General features: G+C 47.0%; 1 protein-coding gene across 1 annotated transcript; it reads left to right on the forward strand.

The window, feature by feature from the left end:
• Window positions 1–47: 47 nt before the first annotated feature.
• On the forward strand, window positions 48–25,779 carry TRPV5 (transient receptor potential cation channel subfamily V member 5). Its single transcript, XM_008697315.2, has 15 exons — window positions 48–175; window positions 2,420–2,517; window positions 2,667–2,789; window positions 3,257–3,394; window positions 3,669–3,767; window positions 3,914–4,089; window positions 4,477–4,623; window positions 6,274–6,486; window positions 17,916–18,002; window positions 18,101–18,177; window positions 18,427–18,592; window positions 18,791–18,857; window positions 20,829–21,097; window positions 24,255–24,361; window positions 25,058–25,779. The coding sequence occupies exons 1-15, from the start codon at window positions 48–50 to the stop codon at window positions 25,359–25,361; spliced, it is 2,199 nt and encodes a 732-aa protein (XP_008695537.2). The 3' UTR covers window positions 25,362–25,779.
• The last annotated feature ends 1,003 nt before the right edge of the window (window positions 25,780–26,782 follow it).

Consider the following 26,782-nt stretch of genomic DNA (forward strand, 5'->3'; position numbering starts at 1 on the left):
CTCCTTTTACCACATTCCCTAACCCGCCAGTGCTGTAAGGAGAAGATATGGGGGCTCCTCCACCTAAGGCAGAGGGACCCTGGGTCCAACTCCAGAAACTTCTGGCCTCCTGGCTGGTCAGAGGGCAGGACTGGGATCAGCATGTGGACGAGGCCCACATGCTGCAACAGAAGAGGTAGGCTGCCCCAGTCATGCTGCATCCCACCCCACACTGGCCTCCAAGCCCTGTGATCCACTCGGCTGTCTCTCCCTCTTGGAGCAAGCCGGCATTCCATGCCAGGCACTGGGCTGTACCCAGCCCGCTTGTGACAAACCCCGGCTGCGTCCTTTCATGGGCAGGGCAGGAGGAGACTCAATGTAGACTCAAAGCCAGGGACAAAATGACACCACAGCTCTAACCAGCCTGCCTGGTGGCGGAGGGGGGCGGGGGTCAGAAAGGGACAAGACAGAGGGCAGCTGACCCTGGAGAGAGGCAGGTGCAGGCTGATGGGGAACAAGTTACTGGGGAAAGGCATGAGACCCTGCAGGTTTTTGAAGACTTGTTGCCTGGAGAAAGAGTAAGGAATTCCCATTAGTATGAATGAAAGTTACTGTGTGCAAAAGGGGGGGAGAGCTCTGTTTTGTATTACATCTGGAGCCAACCAGCTGATAAGGGAAACTCAGCTTATCTACCTCTCAGTCTACGGTGTCCCAGCCATATCCCGAGGACACAGAGATTGAATGAGGCCTGTGCCTGCCCCTGGGATGCCTTCAGGTCAGGTGGGGCTGACACCTGGAGACAGATCATTTCATGAAGAAGTGGCCAGGGCAGGGACCCATCCTGCAGGTGGGCCTCTGCCTCGGAGTATTTGGGGAACTTGTCGCCCATTAGACAGTTGCCTAGGGATTCAGTGAGCAGACAATAGCAGGTCTGGGGTCCAGCCCGGGCTGGCTTCGTGCGAGGGTCCCCTCGACAGTGGTATAGGGTCCCTTGGTTTAATGAGCTGCTGTTGTCAACTCAAAATGCTTCATTTTTGAACAAGGAGTCCTACATTTTCATTTTGCTCTGGGCCTCACAAATTGTGTGGCTGGCCCTGAGTACAGTCTAAGCCATCATTTGGGAAAGGCTCTCTGATCACCAACCCCCCACCCCAGGCTCTGTGAGGGATCCTTTGACCTCCTCCCCTCCCTCCAAACTTCTGGGTGAGAGTCGGGCCATCTTGGAGAGAGAGCTGGGTTCTGGACTTCCCCTCTGCAGAGGGAGGTGGGCTAGAGGCCTAGCTGCTAAGGCTGTGTGCGGTGCCCCCAGAAGAGGAGGTGAACTCTGGAACCCTAGCCCTGGGTGCCCTGAGCTGGGTAGACTCCCACTAGGTGAGATGGGGAGGGGATGGCCCTTACTCTGCCGGTCCCTCCTGAGAGTCCTTTTCTAACAGACAGACTCGAGCTCCACCTTAAGATAAAAAGCTTCTTCTTTAAATAAAAAAGTTCTTCCCCCTGGCTCACAGGGCAATTGGAAAAGAGGACCTGGGGGCTTGGGGATGTCATGGGAAGCACTGGTCAGTCTGTCTGCCTTTCATCTCTCCCTCTTGACCCTCACCTGCCTTGTGTTCACCCTGGGAGCCCGTACTTGTTTGCCCAGCAGGATGGGCTTCAGCTTTATCTCTTGTTTGGTTCATCGAGGCAGCAGGCAGTAGAGAAACAAAGATTAATTGACAAGAGGTGCCTTAGGTTGGGTATGTCCACAGGGCTTCTCCCGCTCCCAGTTGCACTGTTCTCAGAGAAGCCTGAGGCTGTGCTCCTTCTCAGTCAGAAACAGGGTAAAACACAGAAGGACTAGATAGTCTGTACCCCACTCCAGAACTCTCCCTCCCCCCGACAGTGGGGATATGTATCTGAACAGCCCGGAGGGGTATTTGGAATTTTGGCAGCTTGTAAATCTCCCAAGTCCCAACAACTGGCCCATCTTTGCTTCCCTGCCCCTCTGGTCTCTCAAAGTTCCCCTTGCCCAAGGAAAGCCGGTTCAGCAGGCCTGGGAGCAGGGGTGAAAACATTTACTCAGCTTAGATGGATTCAGCCAGGCCAGGCCTGATGGCCTCCTGTCAGTGTCACCATGGCCACCTGCTCAGCAGCCCAGGCCTTCCGCACCGCCCCCCCCGAGTCTCCCACCCACCTGAGCCTTGAGCCACGCACCCCCTCCGGCCCCCAACTGGGGAAAAGCTGACGATGATGCAACCATCGGGGGGGGGGGGGAAGCTCTGCACCTGGCTCTCATCCCAGTCTGACCCTCAGCTAGAGTCTAGCAAACAACTCTTTCCGTAGTGTCACTGAGCACCTTGTGTGACTCGTGTCTGTTCCACATAGAGAATGTTTCTGATCCTCTCTCTGCCATTGGCCTCTCTGTGGTTCTGCCTCCACCTGACTCATGTTCACCTTCTCCCAGGATCCAAGAGTCTCCACTGCTCCAGGCAGCCAAGGAGAATGACCTGTGTGTCCTCAAGAAGCTTCTGCTGGACCGAAGCTGTGACTTCCGGCAGAGAGGTGGGGTGCAGCTGGGGTGTGATGGGAGGGGGGCCTGGCCCCCAGACGCTGAGGAGTTGTGCAGGGGGTGCTGGAGAGTACCGCCAGCTGGAGCCCCTTCCTCGCGAGGCTCTGGGCAGGAAAGACACCCCTGTCCTACTCCACTCCAGGAGCCTTGGGGGAGACAGCGCTGCATATAGCGGCACTCTATGACAATATCGAAGCTGCCATGGTGCTGATAGAGGCTGCCCCGGAGCTGGTCAAGGAGCCCACCTTGTGCGAGCCATTTGTAGGTGAGGAGCCTGCACAGTAATTCAAGGTGGAGACAGTAAGGAAGGGGCTGATGTCACCTCTTCACATGGGCCTCTGCTGGGAAGGGGTGACAGAGGGTTCAGGAAGGTTGCCCTTGAGTTGGAAGGAATGCAAAGATCCCAGGCTTGGCCTTTAGCATCCGTGACTTTCTTTAGCTGTTCCATATTTCCTTCCTACTCCTCTCATGTTCCATGAAGGACAATACTCTGTTTCTTTTTCTCATAGCAACATTAGATCACATGTACACCCTACCCACAATAGTCAAGAGGTGGGGACAGTGAGGGGACAGCCTACGGGACTAATCACCCAAAGTACCAGGCCATCGTGCTGAGCCAAGGGCAGAAATCTATGCCAGGACCTGTCAGGGACCTTCTGTATGCCAGGGGGATGTTGTGTCCCCAAGAGAACTGGGGACAGACCCCATGACTGAGAGCTCTCTCTGGGCCAGGTCAGACTGCACTGCACATAGCCATCGTGAACCAGAACGTGAACTTGGTGCGAGCCCTGCTTGCCCACGGGGCCAGCGTCTCTGCAAGAGCTACGGGCACAGCTTTCCGCCGCAGCCCCCGCAATCTCATCTACTTTGGTGGGAGCAGGGCCAGGGCTGGGAGGAAAGGGGCGTGGGGAGGTGGGCAAGAGCAAAGGGAGGGGGGAGCTAAGGAGGGCTCCAGCCCTGGGAGGCTGGTAGGGTCAGGCCTTAGAGGGCTTAAGCCCCATGGCCCTTGCTCCATCCCTGCCTCTGATTCTGCTGACAAGTGTCAGCAAGCCCGGAGCTGAGATGTGGGGGGAAGGAGGCAGTCACTCCGGGACACAGCCCATCCCATCGGGCACTCATGCCACGGAGCCCTCTGTGTCCACAGGGGAGCACCCTTTGTCTTTCGCTGCCTGCGTGGGCAGCGAGGAGATCGTGAGGCTGCTCATTGAGCATGGAGCTGACATCCGGGCCCAGGACTCCCTGGGTAAGAGCTGGGCTCAGGAGGGGAGCGGCGACACTGGGGGCCGTGAGGGCAGGGGCCCGCACAGCCCTCGGGCCCGCCCCAGGGTGGGCAGGGGAAGAGCGGGGCCTTCGGTGCAACAGCCATGGGACAGCCATGTCCCCCCGCAGGAAACACTGTGCTGCACGTCCTCATCCTCCAGCCCAACAAGACCTTCGCCTGCCAGATGTACAACCTGCTGCTGTCCTACGATGGGCGCGGGGACCACCTGCAGCCCCTGGACCTCATGCCCAACCACCAGGGTCTCACCCCCTTCAAGCTGGCCGGAGTGGAGGGCAACACTGTGGTGAGGGGCGCGCCCCTGGCCCTCTGGCCTCCTTCTAAAGACCCTGCTTCCCCAGCTCCCCGGCGGGCGGCAGTCCCTTACTCCGAACCCATCGCTCAATGCTCAGCCTCAGGCCTCCCTGATCGGGAGCTTGGAGAACGGCACTCTAGAATATCTGCTCCGGTGACCCGAAGTGCTGTTCCCTTGGCCTGTCCTCTTCTTTCTATCTTTAGAGAGTTTGTGGGAAAGAGAGAGAAGCAGAAACAAAAGGAGGTTCACGCACCAGAGGCGTGGGGATGGCTGAGTGCCCGTCAGTGCCGGGGAGCGGGCAGCAGCCCTGCTGGGTGGCGTGGTGCCCGTGGCCCGCTTCTCCCACGGACCCTGGGCCTCCCCGCTGTGTCCTCGCAGATGTTCCAGCACCTGATGCAGAAGCGGAAGCACATCCAGTGGACGTACGGGCCGCTGACCTCCACCCTCTACGACCTCACGGAGATCGACTCCTGGGGGGAGGATGTGTCCTTTCTCGAGCTTGTGGTTTCCTCCAAGAAGCGAGAGGTACAGATGCCGCAGTGGACCAGGGGCTGTCAAGCATCTGAGCAAATCCTGTCCGTTTGCTTCGGTCCTGGGCTCCAGACACTTCCCTGCCTTTTAATAGTTGGGGATGAGAGCAGAACTATGGGGCCTTTGGGAGAAAAGTCCAGTCTGACTGCATTTTCCCTCTGCCCATCTCCAGCTCCTCTGCTTACCTTTGTCAAACTAACGTTTTAGCTGAGGACCTCTCCAAATGGAAGTCGCTTCCTATCATTCATTCATTCATTCATTCATTCATTTATTCCTCATTGAGCACCTTCTGAGTCCCAGTTGCTATTCAAGGAACTGAGACTACAGAAATAAATCACAGTTCCTGTCAGTCCGCTTCCTCAAATTTGGGCCCCTGTCCTTGGTAACTGCAGTGGGTACAATGTATGCCATCAGAGGGGCCTGGACCATGCGCAGTGGCAGCAAAATGGAGGTCAAGTAACTTGTTGGGCTCCCTGCTCAGTGGGGAATCTGCTTTTCCCTCTCCCTCTGCCTGCCGCTCCCCCTACTTGTGTTTTTTTTTTTTCTCTCTCTCTGTCAAATAAATAAATAAATCTTAATTTTAAAAAAAAGAGAACCCCAATCCCTCTGCGTGAATTGTGCCAGCACAAATCCTGGGTATCCCGTTTCAGCGGGCTCTCAGTGTTCTCTGACAGGTTTTATTCTTGCCTTGAGATCAACTTCTTTTCCCTTCCCTCAAAATTCCGAGCCCTTCTTACCTCCCTTCTGGCTCTCCCCCTTTGCTCCATCAGAAGCCCAGACTCCCACATTATGGCAAAAACAGAGGCTCCCTGCCTGGAGCTCCTTCCACTTCCTGCTCTGACCTACCAAACACCTCAAACTGCCCACCGCCTCTCCTTCCCTCTGGGTTCAGTGGGAAAGATGTTCTTTCCGCTGATGGTTAATTCCTCCAGCTATGCTTTGAATTCGACTTTTCTTCCTTTCTCAGATGCCTCATCCCTTCTGCCCCCCTCTCTCGTTTGTGTTTAACCTTCCACCATGTACTTACATCAGGGCCCCAGCCCACCCTAGGGGCCTAGATTATGGCCACATCCAAACCCCTGTGCCTCTATTGCTCCTCTCTGGTCCATGACACGTCCAGAACAAATATGCCTGCTTCCTTGCTTGAACCCCCCAATGCTCCCCATTGCATTCGGAAAGCTCATTCAAATTCCTGACTGTGGCATTCACAGTGTGCGATGGTCTGCCTCTGATTTATGTCACCCCTTACAACTCCTGCCCACCACTCCCCACGGGTCCTCTCATGTCCCCAGACACACCCCGTTTGCCTTTGTGGATGACCTCTCTCACCTGCCTGCCTTGGCGACTGCCGCTACTTCATGGAAAGATCTTCTCTAGCTCCCCCCTTTCGCTCCACTAACCGCTGCTCATCCCTCAAAACTTCATTGGTGCTCCAGCGCCTTGTTGTGTTTCTGTGGTAGTCCCCCTGCAGCGCTCACACGCGGCTCAGCGTAGAGTGGAAATTTACCAGTTGTAAATGAAGTGGCTGTCTAACCGAATGAATGACGGTGGCGCTGCTAGTGCCCTGCCCTCCGGGATCCGGTGGGAAATCCTGCATTCCTCACCATGCTGGTCACCCCCATCTATGCTCTCCTTCCGTGGCAGGCTCGCCAGATCCTGGAGCAGACCCCAGTGAAGCAGCTGGTGAGCTTCAAGTGGAAGAAATACGGGCAGCGGTACTTCTACATTCTGGGCGGCTTGTACGCGCTCTATATGATCTGCTTCACGGCCTGCTGCATCTACCGCCCCCTCAAGTTCCGCACGGGCAACCGCACAGACCCCCGGGATAACACCGTCCTCCAGCAGAAACTGCTACAGGTGAAGATGCTTCGTGGGAGGGGGTGGAAGGGAGTGGTAGCAGGGGGTGCCGGTGCTGGAGAGCAGAGGGATACTACCTGGGAAAGACGCACTCGGCTCCCGCCGCTGTAGGCTCCTGATCACCCAGACGCCAATTAGGCATGAGATAGGAGACCAAACAAGGCGACCTAGTGAGTAAAAGTGCACGTGTCCAAGGAGCTGTGGTTTTCCTCACTAACCCTGAAAGAACACTTGTTATTACAAACATCATACATTTGTCAGCTTCCTCATAATTTGCAAAACCTATTGTTCTAAAGGGAGGAACATTGTGCTCCAAGTACATTTCTTTTTTTTTTTTTTTAAAGATTTTATTTATTTATTCGACAGAGATAGAGACAGCCAGCGAGAGGGGGAACACAAGCAGGGGGAGTGGGAGAGGAAGAAGCAGGCTCATAGCGGAGGAGCCTGATGTGGGGCTCGATCCCATAATGCCGGGATCACGCCCTGAGCCGAAGGCAGACGCTTAACCGCTGTGCCACCCAGGCGCCCCTCCAAGTACATTTCTGAGTCCATTTCTGGTCTGTGAGGGCAACACAGACCTCCCTCCAGGCCTGTGCTCTCTTCTCAGAGTATGAGGGCATTGGCAGTAATGTGTCTGCCGTCGGACCACCTGTCGGATCCGCTGAAGAAGGATGCCCAGATTAAGTAGCTGGTGAAAGTAAATAATTTTTGAGGTTCCTTTGAATCCTGTGGGCTTGCCAATCTGTAGTGTCCTTCAGAGACCCAGGTGGAGAGGGTGGCTCAGCAGAGGTGGAGAGGGGCTCTGAGAGTCTGCTGCTGAAGGGAGCAAACTCTCCTCTGTGGGTGACAGAATGAGTAGACTCTCATGAGTACTTCCGAGCATAGACAGTCAACAAGTATGGCCGCATTGGGTTGGTTTACTGTTCATGAGTAACCAAAATTCTTGTCCCGGTGACCTGAAATAGCCAAAAGTGAGTGCACATATGGGGGCAGAAAGCAAAAGACAGAGGAAGAAGAACTTTGCCAGGCAAGTAAGAGCTAAGTCACCGGAGACTGATGTTGCACGCAGGATGGGCCAGCCGCAGGTGTGACACAGCCTAGGCTAGGAAGAGGGATCGTTTGGGTCAGAAAGAGAACATAAGCTGCTTGCCTAGTCAAGGAGCAAAAACCCTGAGTCAAGTTAGTGGAAGGCACAGAGAAGCAACAGAGAGCATCAGTGAACCCCAGAGTAGGTCAAGACACTCCATCTCTCTTGCTTCTGTAACTGCCTCTCGCTATATATTCGGTGTGCTCATGGATCCAGAGCCAATCTCTGACAGAGTCGGGTTTGCTACCTGGAGAGGACAATCCTGAGTGTGCTGGGGCTGCCTTGTTAGAGTGGGCACCAGTGCGCTGGGGGGAGGTTGTGTCCCACGTGTCTCAAACTGGGCGTGAAGCTTGGCCCAGGCATGGAACCCACACAGGGAGAAATAAGGACGTTGAGGAGATGGCCCAGTGGGGTAGGGGAGAGACTAGAAATGGGGAAAATGCATACACATGTACGAGTTGAGGGGAGCTGGGCTTTTCCAACATTCCAGGCCCTATTTTTCAGATGTGTTGTTTTCCCAGTCCTTTGGCTCCAGCTTACCTGGGGATTTTCTGGATTTAGACTGTAGATAGCATTCTGGCCTGAGAGTTGGGTGATGCTGAACAATTTTTTACTCAGAGACTCCTCTCCATGTGCCCCCTTTCTCTCTGGCACAAGACTAACCTGTTCCTTTGACCCAGATAGTCTCTCTTTAGAAGATCCCCTCCCCCTTACCGCAGGATTTAGCTGAGAGCACCTCCCCTTCCGCCTTTTTTTCTTTCCTCTTCTTTCTTCCCCCCGCCCTTACCATGTTTACCCTTTTGTCTTCCACCTAGATAATAGATACTTTAGGCCAAATAGAAGACTGTTAACTTTCAAATGTTCTTTTCTTGATGGGAGAAAGGGGCTCAGAGATTAAGAATGCTTTTGTAAGGGGTTCAGGTAGCAAAGACTACCAGTGGAAGATCCCTATTGTTTCACGTTCCTCCTTGAGCTGTGTCCAGAGTTTCTGCAATATCTGTGTCCTCTTACTCAGTACTAAGCCCATCTGGATAATATCAGGGGCTCCTAAACTTATCACCATGATCTGAAAGATCCTGCTTTCACCATGTACCAGGCTTGTTAAATAATAGGAAATTCTCTCTTTTTTTTTTTCTATTTTCTATTACTTGGGAGTCTTAGAAAAATGGAAATTGCACCATTGGTGTCTTGATTTGATTAATATAATTGTTGACACATTGGTTAGCCCGCAGAGCTTTATCTTACACAAATGAATACTTTACTATCCAATTATAGCAATAAATCTGGGCGCACAGGGTTCCCAGCCACTGAAGGATTTCCTCTGCGGATCTCATGGGATCCAGAGAAGTCACCGGGCTCCGTGAGAGCAGCCCAGCGTCACCTTCTCAGGACAGTTGAAAGGAAAGGAAAAACTCGTCTGTTTCTATGCGCCAGCGCTAATAACACAAAAGCAGACAGAAATGATGGAATGAGAGTGTTTCTGTCCAGTTTCAGAGGTCTCTTTGGGGTTACTGCACTCTAAGATGCCTCATTGTTCAGCCATAAAAGTTGTGCTTTTCCAGAGTTTCCTAAGAACTCTATTAGTTCAGTTGATTTCCTACCTCCATTCAACGTCTACTTGGTTTAGGCAGGGCGACATGCACAGTGATGCCAGTTCTCTTGGGTTTCCAGGTGAGTGGAAAGCATCAGTGTGGGAGTCAGGTGGCTTGGGTTTTAGTCCTAACTCTGAAATCAAATAGTTGTTTGACCTTTCACAGATCCTACCTCTTACTGGATCAGTGGCTTTTAACCAAGATGGGCAGCTGGTAACAATACTGGTTTCTAATAAGTTAGAATGTCTGGAGCTGAGGCCCCCTGTCAATGGTATTTTTAAGAACTCTGAGTAATCCTAATATTCAGCCAGGCCTGAGAACTACTGGCTTCCGTTTCTGATACCTATTCATCTATAACTTTCCAGTCTTAAGTCAATCCCTCTGATCCTTTAGATTCCTGATGTGCTGTTCAGCAAGAGGGCATTGCTCTCTCATTGAAATGCCTCTTTGTCTCCTGAAGATTTCCTCGATCTCTCTCCTGCCCTTTTCCCAAGAACATGTCACTAATTTGTTCATTAAGCAAATAACCATAGAGAGCCTATGGAGCCTGGACATTGTTGTAGGCATTAGGAATTCAACACGATCTGAGCAAAACACCCATGATCTCTGCCCTTTCGGGTCTACAGACTGGTTTACATTAAGTAAATGAATAGATATTTCATCACAACCTGTGATTGTTACAATTCACATTATGGTTTCATATGACAAGAAGAAGGACAGGCTGCTAGGAGAGCTTATAACAGGGGCCTAGGCATGCTGAAAAGCCAGAGGCGCCTTTCCTGAGGAATATCCCTAAGCCGAGAGCTGGACACCAGTTAAAGCTGGAGAGTTAGTCCTAGGCAGTAAGCATGCACCAAAAAAACCCTGCCGCAGGAAGAACTTTGCCAGCATCCGAGGACAGAAAGAAGAGCTAGAGCACAGGAGCTGGGTGGGGCAGGAGCTGCCAGATGAGGTTGCCCAGGCTGACCCTGCTCAAATCATGAAGGGCCTTGCAGGCCATCTTGAAGATTTTACTTTCTGTGCCAAAGTCAATGGGAAGCTCAGAAGGATTTTAAATAGGGGAGGGACTTAACAAGAACTTTGATTTAGAAACATGTCTCTGTTTATAAGGTGGAGAACAGATTTGAGGACACCAGCGTGGATGTGGGGGGACCAGTTAAGAGGCTGTTATGGTTCAGCAAGCAAGAGATAATGGTGGGTTGGCCTAGGGACATGCTGGGGGCCAGGGTGGCATCACTACAGCACAATGGATTAGGTGCAGGGGGGAGGGAGCACAGTGCTGCAGGAATGACTCATAGGTTTGCATTCATTTAAAAGAATGAAATCTTGCCATTTGCAAGGACATGGATGGAGCTAGAGAGCATAATGCTGAGTGAAATAAGTTAGTCAGAGAAAGACAAATACCATAGGATTTCACTCGCATGTGGAATTTCAGAAAGAAAACAAAGGAAAGAAAAGAGACAAACAAGCCCCACTCTTTTAACAAACATAGTTATCAGGGGGGATGGGTGAAATAGGTGAAGGGGAGAAAGAGTATGCTTACTTATCTCAATGAGCCCCGGGTGATGTATGGGACTGTTGAATCACTATATCGTACTCCTGAAACTAACTTAACACCGTATATTAACTATAGTGGAATTTAAATTTTAAAAAGCAATAGAAAGAACACTGTCCTAAGAATAACTAAGAAAGCAGCAAACAAATTGAATAATTCAGGAATCATTTATTAAATATTTGCTTTGTGCAAAAAAAAAAAAAAAAAAAAAGTCCTCCACCTGTCGTGGTCAGTGGGATTGATTTGTCTACACATCATTATTCCTCACAAGCTCTGAACAACCCAAAGCACCACAGCTACTTGAAAACCCAGTTAATATCCAGCTCTACACAATGCTGTTCAGGGATCCTAAGCAGCTTATTATGGGACAAGCACAGCAAATTAAAGAGAAAAAGAGATGAATGGAAGTAGGGGGGCTGGTAGGTAAAAATAACACGTGCTGAGTGCTTACCTTGTGCAAGTTACACGCATTTATCAGTGCTTGGGGGAGCTGGTTAAAATCAGATTCTGACAATTAAAGCTCCAGTGGGACCCGAGATTTCTAACTAGCAGCGGGGGGATGATGATGTTGTGAGTCTGTGGACCGCACTTTGGATGACAAAGCCTTATATCCTTTAGTCCACATAGATACCCTAATTATTAAGGGAAAGTATCACCATTTTAAAGACGATGAATCTGAGGCCAGGAGAGGTTAAGTACTTTGGCAAAGGCACTCAGTGGGTAAGGGCAGCCCTGGGATCGGGGTTTTGGTCTGGTTCACTGCCGAACTTCACCTGTACCTACCAAGCTAGGCCATTTCTTTCTCCAGAGTCATGTGCTCGGTCCCAGTCTCCTTTCTTAGTGGCCCCATTGCATGAGAAACTCATGTCTCTGGGCTTTGAGGGGCCCCCAGGGCCTGCCACATGCCCCAGTTTGTCCAGCTATACCTCATCTCTCGCGGTCGGGATGAGGGACACCGCGTGTGAGGGGCAGCCTTGGTTAGGACCCCCTGCATGCTCTAGAGGATCAGAGTAACCCCTCATTACGAGCCAGCAGGACTCTTTCTGGAAACTTCGTTCCTTTGCAAGCTGGGGTCTTGGGGAGGAAAAGAATGTCTAGGACTGGAATTTGAGTGCAGTTTCGGCCGTCTTCCCACTTCCTCTGGGTTGCCCACGCTCCCTGCCCGTCTCTGCGGTGGTGCAGGTGACTCTGACTCTGCTCTGCCCACCCCCTCTGGGCATTTCCTTCAAGGCAATGAGCTCAGCCAGCTGGTAAATGAGAGCAAGGTCATTAGGCTCACTTCCATGAAGTATGAATGGTCAGCCTCCTCAGGGGATTTGGCTGTTGACAACTCCTGAAATTCCAAAGCTTATGATGATATAAAGAATTCCAGTCATTAATGAAAGACATTTATTTTTAGAGGAGTGGTGTAGAGTATTTTCTCAGTACATTATTAGCCAGGCCCTCTTAGGTGACCTTGAGCTACAAATCTCAAAATCCTGGAAAACCCCGAATCTTTGTGACCTTTTCCCCATTCGCCTCCAGATGGGTTTCCTGCTTCCTGATTCCCTCTTTATCTCCCTTCTGCAACTCTCAGATCATGCTCAGCTTGAACCTCCCTGCTTACCCCCTCCTTTCCCTCCTTCCTTCTTTCAAAACAATGGAGCATCCACTACACTGCACCATGCATTGTGGATAAAAAGGAGTGAGGTGCCCCTGGTCTCAAGGAGCTCTGAGATGACTGGTGAGGCATGTAGCGCCCTGATGATTATAGTGTGCTGGGTGAGGTCTGTAAGCAGAGTGGTGCCAGGTGCCTATGGGAGAACCCCTGAGCTGGGGTGGAGGGACAGGAGAGGAGCCCCAGGAGGAATGCCATGACCTGACTCTTAAGGCTAAAGTGGGCCAGGAACTATGATGGAGGAGGGCAGTTTAAGAAAAGGGCATAGTCCACACAAAGGCCTAGCTTAACGCCAAAGAACCCCAATAGTTCAATGTGGCCGGAGCATCACACGGAACGTGAGGACACGGAGGAGGAGCCAGACCAGCAAGGGCTCTGTACGTCACGTCTGGTAGTCCAGGTCTTATTTTGTTTAATTCTCATCTCCCAGTGGCACTTCTAATTAAAAGAATACAGGCACATGATTTAAAAATTAGAGGGCAGGTATAATGAACAGCAGCAGTGTGGGGGCCGGCCCCTCCTGACGCACGTCCTATTCCATGGAGGCAACCAGGTTTTACCTCTTTAAGTTTTTCATTCCTGTCATTATCGCCACACTGCTGAATAATATGCTTCCGTCTTTATTCATTAATTTAATTTAGACATTATCAATGGAATTTCTGCTATGATAAACGCCTAGGCAGCACCCTCCATTCCCATCTTCCCTTCATTTCTTTTTTTAAAGATTTTATTTATTTATTTATTTACTTATTTATTTATCAGAGAGAGAGAGCAAACAAGCAAGGGGAGGGGCAGAGGGAGAGAGAATCTCCCGCAGACTCCCTACTGAGTGCAGAGCCCAAGGCAGGGCTTGAGCTCATAACCCTGAGATCAAGACCTGAGCCAAAACCAAGAGTCGATACTTCACTGACTGAGCCACCCCGGTGCCTCTCTCCCTTTCACTTCTATTCTGAAGACTTAAGGGAACCAGGAAAGGTATAGAGCAGAGATGCCATGTGATGACATTTGCATTTTAGAAAGACCAGTCCAGAAGCATGGCGGGGAGTGGGCCAAATGAGGGCAATGGCTTCATGGTAAACCAGATGACAGATGCCACGGGTTTGCAGTAAGGGAGTAGTGCTGCGAATTGGAGGAAAGGGAAGCATTTGAGAGAGAACTGGGAGACTGAATGAACAGGACCTCAAGAATGAGTGTGTCTTCTACTTTACTTTACCAAGCACAACCTTGATCCCAAAACCCTTTCATAAAGACCAAAAATCCTGAAAACTGTGGATCAGGCTCTCAATATAGACAGAAAATCTTGAATACAGTCTCCAGGGAATAAAATTCTCAGAAATTCAAAGGAAAGCTCATTCCCAGCTTGAGTTTAGGGTTTAATTCACAGAGGTGGTTAATGAAGGGGGAATTCTTATTATCAGTTCAATAGACATCAATACGTCGTTCACCAAAATTCAATGCTCCTGTCCTTTTTTAAAACGTGAAAATCTCAACTTTGAAAAGAGTTATCTATTCCAAACTGAGAGCCAACCTTATATACATTGGTGCGAAGCACTAGAATTCCCCTGAAAACCAAAAGAAAAAGAAAGTGCTTTAAAAGCCCAGTAGTTCCATTAATCTTTCATTTTTATTGAGGTATAATTGATAAAGAAAATTGCAAGATACCTAACATGTACGTTGCAGTGATTTGGAGTATGTATACAGTGTGAAAGTGCTCCCACCATCTAGTTCATTAACACACTCATCTCCTCGCATATTTACCTTCTACCTTAGTTTTTGGTGAGAGCAATTAAATTCTACTCTCAGCAAAATTCTTTTTTTTTTTTTAAGATTTATTTATTTATTATAGAGAGAGAAAGATCACAAGCAGGAGGGGCAGAGGGAGAGAGAATCTCATGCAGACTCCCCACTGAAGGCAGAGCCCCATCTGGGGCTTGACCTCATGGCCCTGAGAGCACGACCTGAGCCGAAACCAGAAGTTGGACACTTAACTGACTGGGCCACCCAGGCACCCCTCTCTTAGCAAATTTCAGTTATATAATACAGTGTAGTAATCAACTATAGTCATGTCGTACGTTAGGTTCTTAAGGCCTTATTCTTCTTAGAGCTTTAAAGTTTATACCTTTTTACGAACTTCTCCCTATTTCTTCCACTCCACAGTTCCTGGTGACCACTTTTCTATTCTGTTTCTAGGATTTTTACCTTTTTTTTTTTTTAGATTCCACATATAAGTGACACCATGTGCAGTATTTGTCTTTCTCTGTTGGGCTTATTTTACTTAACGTAATGCCCCAAAGGTCCATCCGTGTTGTCACAAATGGCAGGCTGTCCTTCTTTTCTTGTGGCTGAATAATATTTTATGGTATATATATATATCATGTTTTCTTTATCCATTCATCAATTGATGGATACTTAGGTTGTTTCCATATCTTGGCTATTATGAATAGTGCTACAATAAATATGGGAGTGCAGATATCTCTTCAAGATCCTGTTTTTATTTCTTCTGGGTATATGCCCAGAAGTGGGATTGCTGGATCATATGGCGGTTATATTTTTAATTTTGTGAAGAACCTCCATACTGTTTTCCATAGTGGCTGCACCAATTTGCATTCCTACAGTGCATAAGAATTCCCTTTCTCCACATCTTCACCAATATTGTTATTCCCTGGTTTGTTTGGGTTTTTTTGGATGATATTCTATCAGGTGTGATATAAATATCATTTTGGTTTTGATTAGCATTTCCCTAGTGATTGGTGATGTCGAGCACCATTATATGTCTTTTTTGGAAAAATATTTATTCAAGTTCCTCTGACCAGTTTTTAATTAGATTGTTATTTTTTGCTATTGAGTTGTATGAATTGCCATTATTTTTATTGCAACTTTCACACATATATATTACCTTTTCCTCTCTAGAGAGAGCAATTAAAGACAAATAAAACCCCTATATGAGGGTCTTGTGTGGTGATCTTGGATAGCAGCGAGGAAGGGAGCCTTCAGGAGACTGTGGCACTGTGCGGCCCGGTTTAGGAGAGGACTTTTAAGGACAGAGTTGTAGCAGCAGCTACTTTAGGGTAGTCAGATCCCAGGTGGAGCTGTGATAAAGCTTGGGACACCTGTTACTCACTGGTGAACTTGTGCAGAACTCATACTTGGTTTGTTTTTTGTTCTTGTTTTATTTGAGAGAGAGAGAAGGCAGGGTTGTGGCAGGGACAGAGGAGAGGGAAAGAGAGAATCTCAAGCAGACTCCCCACTGAGCACAGAACCCCCGTAGTGGGGCTTGATCACCCCACCGGGTGATCATGACCTGAGCTGAAACCAAGAGTCTGTCTCTTAAGCATCTGAACCACTCAGGCGCCCCAGAACTCCTACTTGTAGAGGAATCTGTTAAACAAGCAGAGGGGTGGAAGTGAGGAGAAGCCCCAGAAGAAGAGTGTCATTGGTTGGTGTTTCACCTTTTCACCTCCTGAGGGAATAGCCGATGCCACTCTCCCACCGTCCTCTAGGGGCGCTATGATCCCGCACAATGCTCAGGGCCAACTTGTGCAATTCCTTTACTTAGTTGAGCCAAGAGCGAGCAGATTTCCAGACCTATTTAACAAAGATAAAAACTTGTGAAAGAATTCAAAATTTTTGTACAGACACATATTTGGCACAGATGCAGTTATTTTATTTCTATAGTTAATGTACTTATTATTTATCCAACTACTCACTACCTGATTCTCAAAAGGAGTTGGAATGTTTTACAATTAAAGAGAGATGCTACAGGAACATTAAGATAAAGAAAAAGAACAAGGCCTATGAATTGAATTTCAGGACAGAGGTAGGGGACTCAGAGCTGAGTATAAAAAACAAAAACAAAACAAAACAAACAGCCTCTGAGCCTCCTTGGAAGCAAGGCAAAAGGCAAATTGTCTCTTAGATGATAAATAAAATCGACCAGTTTGTCAAGAGAATATCAGTTCCTTAAACAACAAACAACAATAACAAAGTCACCAAAATCTAGCCGCAGGTGGTTAGATCACGTTGTTTCCTAGGAACACAGACACCAGCTCTTTTTATGATCTCTCCTAGTCCCATAGGATTTACCTGAAACGTTTCCACCCTCTGTTGGTAGTCTGGTCCTATTCTTCCATAAAGCCTCATATCCTTGGGTGCTTCTGAGCTGTCGCTTTCTGAGAAACAATGGGGCTCCTGGTGGATACCTTCTTTATATCATTGATCCCCTCCTACCACATAGCATCTCTTCCTATTTCAAAATTATGTCTCTCACTGGACCAGGGAGTACATTCTCAAAGTACCCTGTTGAGGGATGCTTAGAGGTTCCAGTTTACCAGCAGAGCAGAGATGATTAGCATTCCTCATGCCTAATGAGGGATCACACCCTTCCTAGCTTAGATCATCAACTTTCCCACTGGCGCTGGGACTCTCAACTCCTTTCTTGGGTGCACCACTCAGAGAAGTGACCTTAGAGAAGAGAGCTCCTCAGAGTCTAAAGCATACTTGAATGTGTTGAAATTATTTATACAATTTCATGTGGGGATTACATATATATGAACACATTTTTCTGGCAAGGGGGTCCACAGTCTTAATGATACTCTCCAATGGACTCGTCACTTCAAAAAAGTTAAGGATCATTATTGTTGAATTCTATCACTGCATATGTGTTAAGTTGTAAGACTTTCACTGTGAAATCACATGCACATAAGGAGGATGGTCTTCTTTTGTCTTGACCTTAGGGCTATATCTTCTATGCCCACTGCTCAGGATAAGGCAGGGACCTTCCTTAACTAAAGTTAAGTTTTGGGACTCTTCCAAAACTAAAATCCATACAGTGTCTCTAGCCTTGTTTTCTGACCTTTTCTATGTTGCCAAATCATAATAAAACTACAATTAACATATCTATAGTGCTTTCTGGTTTATAAACTACATCCAGATACATCATCGAATGTGATCTCCACAATAACACTGGAAGGTAAAGCATTATAGTCTCCATTTTACAGATGAGAAACCTCAGACTCAGAGAGATTAAGTGGTTTATTCAAGGTTTTGCTAAAACTAGTTGGTTCTGGGTCCATTCTGGAATCTGAATTCTGTGATATGTTTATAGTCTAGTCTATCTTCCAAGGATCACAATGAGATTGGAAAATCTGGACTTTCAGCATAGTTGAAACCATCCCAAACCACTGATAACTCTTCCTGTTGGTTTAGCCTTCTTAACTCGATACTCTGAAATGTGATCTCAACCCCTTGGTACACATATCATAAACTTCTGCTCACCATATATATTATAGTGATTCGCTAGGGGGTGGCTCACATTATTAGCATGTACAATGTATTTTAAGCCTTGGATACCTAGACTAATGCCCTGAAAACAGAGTTAGCCACAATAACAAATACAGTGGTAGGGGGTGGGAGGTATGATGGTGGTAATGGGGGCTTTTCTTTATCTGAGATGGACTTCAGTTGTTTTAGACCACTTGCCCAAAAAAGATTTGACTCTTAATCCATCAAAAAGTACTTACCCTGAACTTACCCCCACAGGAGGCCTATGTGACTCAGCAGGATAAAATCCGTCTGGTGGGGGAATTGGTGACCGTTGCGGGGGCTGTGATCATCCTGCTCCTAGAGGTGAGGTACCATCAGGGTCCAAGCTGAGGCCATCCACCTGGGGTCCCAGACTGAACTGCAGTCCACATTGTCTTTTTGTTTTACCGGTGCCTTCCTAGATCCCAGACATCTTTAGGGTTGGTGCTTCTCGATATTTTGGACAGACTATCCTCGGGGGACCGTTCCATGTCATCATGTGAGTGTCCCTTCCTTTCAGTCCCCTGCCTTCCCTTGCCAGAATTGTTCCAGGTCTCCCATTTACTCTCCGGGACCTAGACCTCAGTTGACTCTCACCTTCAGGGATTTCCCTCTGGTGGGCTCATATGTGTGTGTTTTGGGTGTAAGGACTAAGCCTGAGGGGGTACTACCCAATCTTCACCATGCTAGAGGGGATAAGAATATTTCCTCTCTCACTCCTTGTTCTCTTCCTCCCCCCTCTGCCAAGCATCATCTATGCCTGCATGGTGCTGGTAACCATGGCGATGCGGCTCTCCAACATGAACGGGGAGATGGTGCCCATGTCCATTGCCCTGGTGCTGGGCTGGTGCAGTGTTATGTACTTTGCTCGAGGATTCCAGATGCTTGGTCCCTTCAGCATCATGATCCAGAAGGTCAGTGCTTTCCCCAAAGCTTCCTCTGGCTTCAGCTGTAGGACCTTTCCAGACAGAGGGAGGAAGTCGGAGCAAACAGGAAAACACTGCTCTGAGTGGATCTGGTGGAGCTAGGGGGCCTCCAGTCTAGCAGGATGGCTGCAGAGAGGCAGGTGGAGAAGGGTCACTCCACCCTCCCTCCCCTTCTCTTTCCTGTAGATGATTTTTGGAGACCTCATGCGTTTCTGCTGGTTAATGGCTGTGGTTATTCTGGGATTTGCCTCAGGTAAGAGCACTGTCCCCTCTTCTACTAGGTAATGGGGTCCAGTTCTTCAGAAAGTTGGCTCACTCTTTCTCAGTTCTCTGTTTTGCTCCCCACCTCCCCAGTAGAAATTGAGTCAAAAAGCATATCCACGGGATATGGGTCACTCAGGTTGGCTTAGAAGTGAGACCATGCACTCTGACTTTATGGGCCAATAACATTCATGTTGACTAACCGCTCTGCAAGATCATTAAAGAAGAGATAGAAGAAAGGCTTTGGAGAGAGAGGGCCATTAAACAGGAAAGACTGGCCAGTTGCAGATCTCAGAAAACTATGTGGGCAAACAGAGACAGTGCAATATTTAACTCTTCTGTGTTTATACTTCAGAAGAAGCATAGAGAATTCAATAACACAGAACATACTTTTTTTTTCCTATGTGTGATCGAATTTGGGAGAAAAAGAAAGAATTCAAAGAGGAGGTACTGAAAAAGATTTTAGAAAGTTTGAGAGTGAGAGAGGAAAACAGAAGAAAAAGAGCTGTAAAGAGAGATTGAGGAAAGAGGGAGCAGGGACTCAGTCTCAGCCCAAGCTGCTCGGGGAGAGGGGGACTCTCAGGGTAGAGAGAGGAGGATAGTCAGAAAATAACAGCCAGAGCCCGAGGGAGGGTGAGGGCAGTGAACAAGTGGAGAAAGTTCTTAGGGAAAGGTGCTAAGAGGATGGAAGAGGAGTAAGATTGGCAACTCAAATCCAGTCTTTAATGTCTGCAACTAAACATCCGTAAGACAAGGGGATGTCCTAGGCAGTATTTAAAGACCCCTCCCCCCAGCTCTAAAAGACCATGGATTTTAGTACAAAGGACACTATTCTTGTCCTAAGAATTCCCATTTAACAGGGATTCCCACCAAACAGTAGACTGAAAAAAAAATGCCCCAAGATCTGAGTTATGAATGGGTAAAACTGTGGTAGTCTGCCTATTTGGAGTATTTCTTATGTATTCTTTCTCCCCACTCTCTACCCCATCTGCACACATAAATTACCACTCACAACATATATGTATAGTTACATAGTATGCGTATGTTGCATAGTATATATATGTTATATAGCGTATAGTATCATGACTTGCCAATTACAAAATGAGATCATGATGACAGAGCAGCTTTCTGTCGATGTCCTATACCCAGAATCTCCTAAACCATCTCTTCTTGATTGTTGCACTTGCTTTTTGATTCTTTGTCATAGACCCTATTTCCATTCTTGAGATCACTTTTATATTTCTGTTTACCATACGGGCAGGAGTGTTTCAAAGGTTCTAATGCTGTACTAAAGTTCCAGGATGTGCAGTATTATCCAGCAGGCTAGACACTGAGCTGGGAAACCTTCTCCATGAGGGTCCAAGTTCACCCAGGGAATCTCAGAGTGATGGATGGTTATCTAGAGGTCACTGAGATTTTTTTTTTAAAGGTGCTTTTTTTTTCATCATTTCATATGTCAGTTCTTTGAAATTGTTGGAGATTCCATGCATTCTTGTAACAAATCATCTTTTACATATTCTATTTTCTAAGATGTGAAAAGCAGTTAGGTGACTTATTTTGTGTGAAAAGCAGTTAGGTGACTTATTTTGTGTGTGTGTGTAATAAGTGTAATAAGTGTGTAATAAGTCACCTAACTGCTTTTCACATCTTATATGTGAATATATATTTATAAAAAATATATATATATTTATAATATTTATAATACACACACATACTTTATACATTTTGTTAAATGGCTGAGTATTACCATTTTCCAGACTGATGAACTGGGTCATTTGACATCTCAGGGTTAGCCAGGTCCCCATGTAGAATGTGACTTACATGTACACAGTCACATATGTACATTTATGGGCATATCTATGTGTCTGCAAGTGTGTAAGTATGTGGAGATATGACTAGGCCCATACTTATTGTGATAACTCCCTGTTTCCCCATCTCCATGCCTACTTTCTGGGCGGAGCAGCGTTCTATGTCATCTTCCAGACAGAGGACCCAGCCAATCTAGGGCAATTCTATGACTACCCCATGGCACTGTTCAGCACCTTCGAGCTGTTCCTCACTGTCATCGATGGGCCTGCCAACTACGAAGTGAACTTGCCCTTCATGTTTGGCATTGTCTACTTTGCCTTCACCATCATCGCCACACTGCTCATGCTCAACCTATTCATCGCCATGATGGGTGACACACACTGGCGGGTGGCCCACGAGCGGGACGAGCTCTGGAGGGCGCAGGTGAGTTTATTAGTGTTAGTCTTACTAAGGGGAAGAGTATGGACAGAAAAATCAAAGTGGAATATGTTATGGTAGATGACTCTTAGGAGAATCACAGAATAATCCAGTGGGGTTGTCACCTCAACAAAGGTATATTTGGACAGAGGAAGAAACAAAAGGAGGGTAAAATGGTGTGATGGGGTAGGTTCAATACCCAAGAGCTGAGGTATTGATCACAGGAGAAAAGTCGATCTAATAGTCAACCTTGGGTCCAGTGAGAACTAGAAACTGTCTTATTCTTATATAGTCTAGTTTTTATTTTTTTTTATTTAATTATTTCTCAAAGATTTTTTTAAAGTAATCTCTACACCCAACATGGGGCTTAAACTCACAATCCTAAGATTAAGAGTTGGCGTGGCATGCTTTACTGACTGAGCCAGCCAGATGCCCCTATATATTCTAGTTTTTAATGTTCACCTTATCTTCTATTTGCTTCTCCCTGTTTCTCTGTGATTTTTTTCTTTATATCATTGAGGATAATACAATTTTAGAGTTGTAAGTACCTTTAGTGGTCTTCTAGTTGAGCTCCTACCTAGAGATTATTCATCGGTCAAAGGGTCACTTAATATCTTTTTTAATGCTGATTAGGACCTTTTTATCGTGCGGATTTGGATAGTGGTTGGGAGGAGGAGAGCTTTGTCGTATTTCAAAAGTTTTTGTTACTGGAAATGTCCATGTTGCATTGAGCTGAAACCTATCTTTCTACAATTCCATTCTTTGGGCCCAGCCTTTTCTTCTCACATAACACAGAACACACTCTTCTGTATGAACACCATTCAGACATTTGAATACAGCCGTCATTTATCCCCTCAGACCTTCCATTCACTTAATAATAATTACTTAGAGGCTGTTATGTGTTGGAAAATGTCTAGGAGCTGGGGACACCATCATGAACACAATAGATGCCATCTGTGTCTTCATGGAGCCTACAGTCTGGTTCAGAAGACCGCCATTAACAATGGACTTCCTGGAAGCCTGTACAGTTACAGTAGTAAGAGTGTCATGGAGAAATAGAAGATGCTAAGAACAGGATGCTACAGAGCAGTCTGATGGGAAAGCTTAGGAAATGCTTTCCTGGTGGAGTAAGAATTGGCCAGTTAAGAAGAATGAAAGAAAGAGATGAAGGATAGGGGTTGTATCAATCAGGACTCTCGGCTACATGGACAGAAAACCAAACTCGAATAGACTTTTAAAAAAAAAGGTATTGGGAGGAGGATATGTTGGTCCTCATAAGTGGAAAGTTTAAAGAACTAAACTAGCTCTAGGCATATCTGGCCAGAGCCTATATCTCCGTTTCCCACATGACATTAGTTTCCCTGTTCTGCTCTCCTATCCAGACTCTCCTAAGTCACTCTTTCCCATGTCTTGTAGAAGCTCCAAACTCCCAAAGGAATGAGCAGATGTACTGCATTGAGCAATTCCAAGAGCCCCTTTCCTGTAGTATTGTGTGTTTCCTGATGCTGTGCAATATGTAATCCCTCAAAGAACATCTTTCCCCTGAAAACCCAGTCTAAGTTCCATCTCACTGTAACGGGTTTGAGCCATAAGTGCATCCCTGAATCTGAAGTTAAGGCCAAGGACTGGAGAGTGGAGATGGTGGTGGTGGAGTTTAGGGGAGAATAGACTAATTGGCCAGGCCTGTGTGTAGTCCAGTCTACCCTAACTGATGGACAGGATGGTGAAGGAACAATGCTGTAAGCTAAAGAGGTTCTGTTACCAGAACAAGGTTGGGGGGGGCGGGGTGATGACTTATGGCACAACAGGACACATAAATGTCCTTTTCTTTTTCTTTTTTTTTTAAGATTTTATTTATTTATTAGAGAGAGAGACAGCCAGCGAGGGAGGGAACACAGGCAGGGGGAGTGGGAGAGGAAGAAGCAGTCTTCCACCAGAGGAGCCTGATGTGGGGCTCGATCCCAGGACCCTGGGATCACGCCCTGAGCCGAAGGCAGACGCTTAATGACTGAGCCACCCAGGCTCCCCATAAACGTCCTTTTCAAGATAAAGAAAGAGAAGAGCTCTGTAGGGAAAAGGAACAAATGATTAAAAGTCCTGAGGTTGGAGGGAACTTGGTGCAACTAAGAAAATTGAGTGGAAGAACATGACATGGGAAATTGGGCTATTTTAAGGATTGCTGGTGCCTTCAACTAACCAAGATCATGGTCATTGCAAAACTAGAGTGGTCCTGATAGGATTGGAGGAATGCAGTATAAAGAAGTGTCATGCCTTTCCTTGCTTTGGACACTATAGTATAAATGCCACCTCAAATTGAGCCAGGTCTTTTAGCAAATATACAATTTGCCCTTACCAAGGTCATGATCAACTAGAACCCCTGCATCTTTGTTATGCAACTTAATTAGTGGGGCCCCTTTGCTGTTTTCCTGTACTTACACAGATACTTTGGTCTTAAACATAAATGTGTAGGACCTTACATTTGGTTCTCTTAGATTTCACGTTATTGGTTTTTGACCAGCATTCCAGTCTGGTGATACCATTTTTATATTGCTTCTGTCACCTCACATATTACATATCCCTCCCAGTTTTATGTCACAGGCTTATTTGATAAGCTTGTCTTCTATGTTTCATCTAAGTAATTAATGAGGGCTGGTCAAAGGACAGAACATGTGACGTGCCACTAGAATTTTCCCTGCCAAGTTTACCCAAGTCATTAACCCACTCTCTTTCTTTGTAGGATATGGGTATTTAATTTGCTGCAAATTCCCTGAACACTAGCAGCATCATTTCATCTCCACCATCATAGAGATTCTATTTAATCATTTCATTTAAATCAAGATAGCTAGTCTATGGCTTTCCTATGAAAAAGCAAATGAAATTAGTTTGGAGTGGCTCATTTTCTATGAATGTGAATAGTAATGTAGGGGTCACAGTTTTATTGAAAACACTCATAAAATATTCTCTCTCTGCTTTTATGATGAATGATGAGTAAAGCAGGTAGCATGATGCCTGGCACAGGTGAGGGCATGGCTAAATGACTGTCATCTCCCCAATCTCTGGGATCCTCATCTGACAGGTTCTTCTTTGGTGCCTATGACAGTGGCCTCAAGTGTCCCCTGAAACCTCATGACTCTGAGTTTCCTCTACCTCTCACTCCTCCCAGGTGGTGGCCACCACGGTGATGCTGGAGAGGAAGCTGCCTCGCTTCCTGTGGCCTCGCTCTGGGATCTGCGGGTGCCAGTACGGGCTGGGGGACCGCTGGTTCCTGCGGTGAGTGACAGTGCATATATGTAATGTGCCAACAAGTGTGAGGCCATGGGAGTAGTGTAACCAGTTCCACATTTAGTACACATCTTTTCATTCCTGAGATCCCCAATTAGACCAATGGGAGACATCATCACTCTATAAAGTGAGACTGCATTAGCCTGTTTAGAGGAAGTGGGTGGAGCTGATGAGGAGGGTGACAAGACCGCTAATAGCTGATGCCAGGCTGTGAGTACATCAGGGCAGTAACGTGTGTGAGGCTATGTATGTGTCCATGCTTAGACGTGGGCATGGGCTACCCAGGTTGTTCTAGTCTTGTTCCTACCTGACCCCCATGTCTAGTAAATTCTTGCCTTGAAGCTAACATTCTCCATACTCTACCTTCAGCTCCTGACCATGGCTCTCCCCTCTCTCTCTGTTTTCTCTTCCGTGTTCACTATTACACACACACACACACACACACACACACACACACACACCCCACTACTCTCTAAAACCTGACTGCTTACCTCTTTGGTCTCTATCCCACTTTACCCTCCATTCTACTGCACTTCCCTTCATTTGATCCTGGGACTCTGGTCCCTTCCTTCCTTGTCCTCTTGGTCCTGTTTCCTCCATGTGTTCTTTCCACCTCTCTCTCCTTCTCATCACAGTCCTTTTCTCTTCACCTAAACTGAATCCCTTCCCCTTTGCCCTCCTCAGAGTCGAGAACCACCATGATCAAAATCCTTTGCGAGTACTTCGCTATGTGGAAGCTTTCAAGGGCTCAGACAAGGAGGATGGACAAGAGCAGCTTTCTGAGAAACAGCCCTCTGTTTCTGCCATTGAAAGTGGGACCATAGCCAGAGCCTCTCTGGCCCCCCCAACCCCCTCCCTGTCCCGGACCACATCTCACAGCAGCAGCCACCGGGGCTGGGAGATCCTTCGTCGCAACACCCTGGGACATGTGAATCTTGGGCTGGACCTTGACGAGGGGGATGGAGAGGACAACATCTATCATTTATGATGAGGACCCTTGTTACTGTTGGCCTGACAAACAGGTGGGCCTAGATGGGGGGCAGTATCTAATTTTCATGCCTGTTAATCATAGGGAGGGGGTCAACAGAATAATTCTTAAAGGCCGTGTGTCACCCTTCACGTCAGCATTTCTGGAGATGGGCAATGGGCATCTGTTGCCCCACATATCTCCTGGGTTCCTGGAAGTCCCACATCTTGAGAAAAGAAGGAATCTCTTCCAGCAAAGTGGGACTCGGCCATCAAAGACATGAGGTAGAGATGCTGGACTACCATGTGGACCATCTTTCTTTCTGCCTCAGGCAGGCCCTAGAATGTAGTAAGCTGTGCAGCCTGCCTGGTTCCACAAGGCTTACTGCGGGAAGAGCCAGGCATGGCACTGAGGTTGCAGCCCCTCCCTTTTTCTTATACCCCTGCAGGACTCTCTCGAGACCTTCCTGGCAACCAAATCCCAACTAGAAAACTGCAAGAAGAAATGTTCTTTATTCTTGCCTTATTTTTAAATAATTTTATTGTGGGAAGATGTACATAATATAAAATGTACTATTTTAACCACTTTCAGGGATACAATTCAGTGGCATTAAGTCCACTTACATTGTTGCGTCACCATCACTGCTCTTCATCACAGGACAATTTCATTATCCCAAACTGGAATTCTTGTATTCGTTAAACATGAACTCCCCACCATCCCCTCCGCACAGCCCCTGATAACCAATATCCTACTTCATGTCTGTGAATCTACCTACTCTAGATACCTCATGGAAGTGGAATCATGCATTATTAGTCCTACCGTGTCTGGTTTATTTCACTTAGCATAATATTTTCAAGATTCATCCATGTTGTATCAGGCATCAGAATTTTATTCCTTTTACAGGCCAAATAATATTTCATTGTAGGGATAGACCACGTTTTGTTTATTCATTCATCCATTGGTAGACTTTCAGGTTGTTTCCACCTTCTGGCTATTATGAGTAATACTGCTATGAACATTGGTGTATAATTCTCTTCAAGTCCTTGCTTGCAATTCCTTTGGGTATATTGCTAGACATGAAATTGCTGGGTCTTATGGCAATTATTATTTAATTTTTTGAGGAATTGCCACACTGTTGTTTTTCTTTTTTCTTTTCTCCCTCCCCCTCTCCCTTCTTTTTCTCCTTCTTCTTCTCCTTCTCCCTCTCCTTCTTCTTCTTCTTTTGATAATAGCCATTTTAATGGGTATGAAGTGGTATCTCATTGTGGTTATGATTTGTATTTCTCCAGTGACTAATGATAATGAACATCTTTTCATATGCTTATTGGCCCCTTCTATGTTTATTTTTGGAGAAATGTCTATTCAAGTCCTTCATCTATGTTTGAATTGTGTTGGTTTTTTTGTTGTTTTTGCGTTGTCTTATCCTTGCTTTTTGTGGCTCA

The sequence above is a fragment of the Ursus maritimus genome, unplaced genomic scaffold (genome assembly GCF_017311325.1).
Source record: "Ursus maritimus isolate PB19 unplaced genomic scaffold, ASM1731132v1 scaffold_3, whole genome shotgun sequence".
Taxonomy (NCBI): Eukaryota; Metazoa; Chordata; class Mammalia; order Carnivora; family Ursidae; genus Ursus; species Ursus maritimus.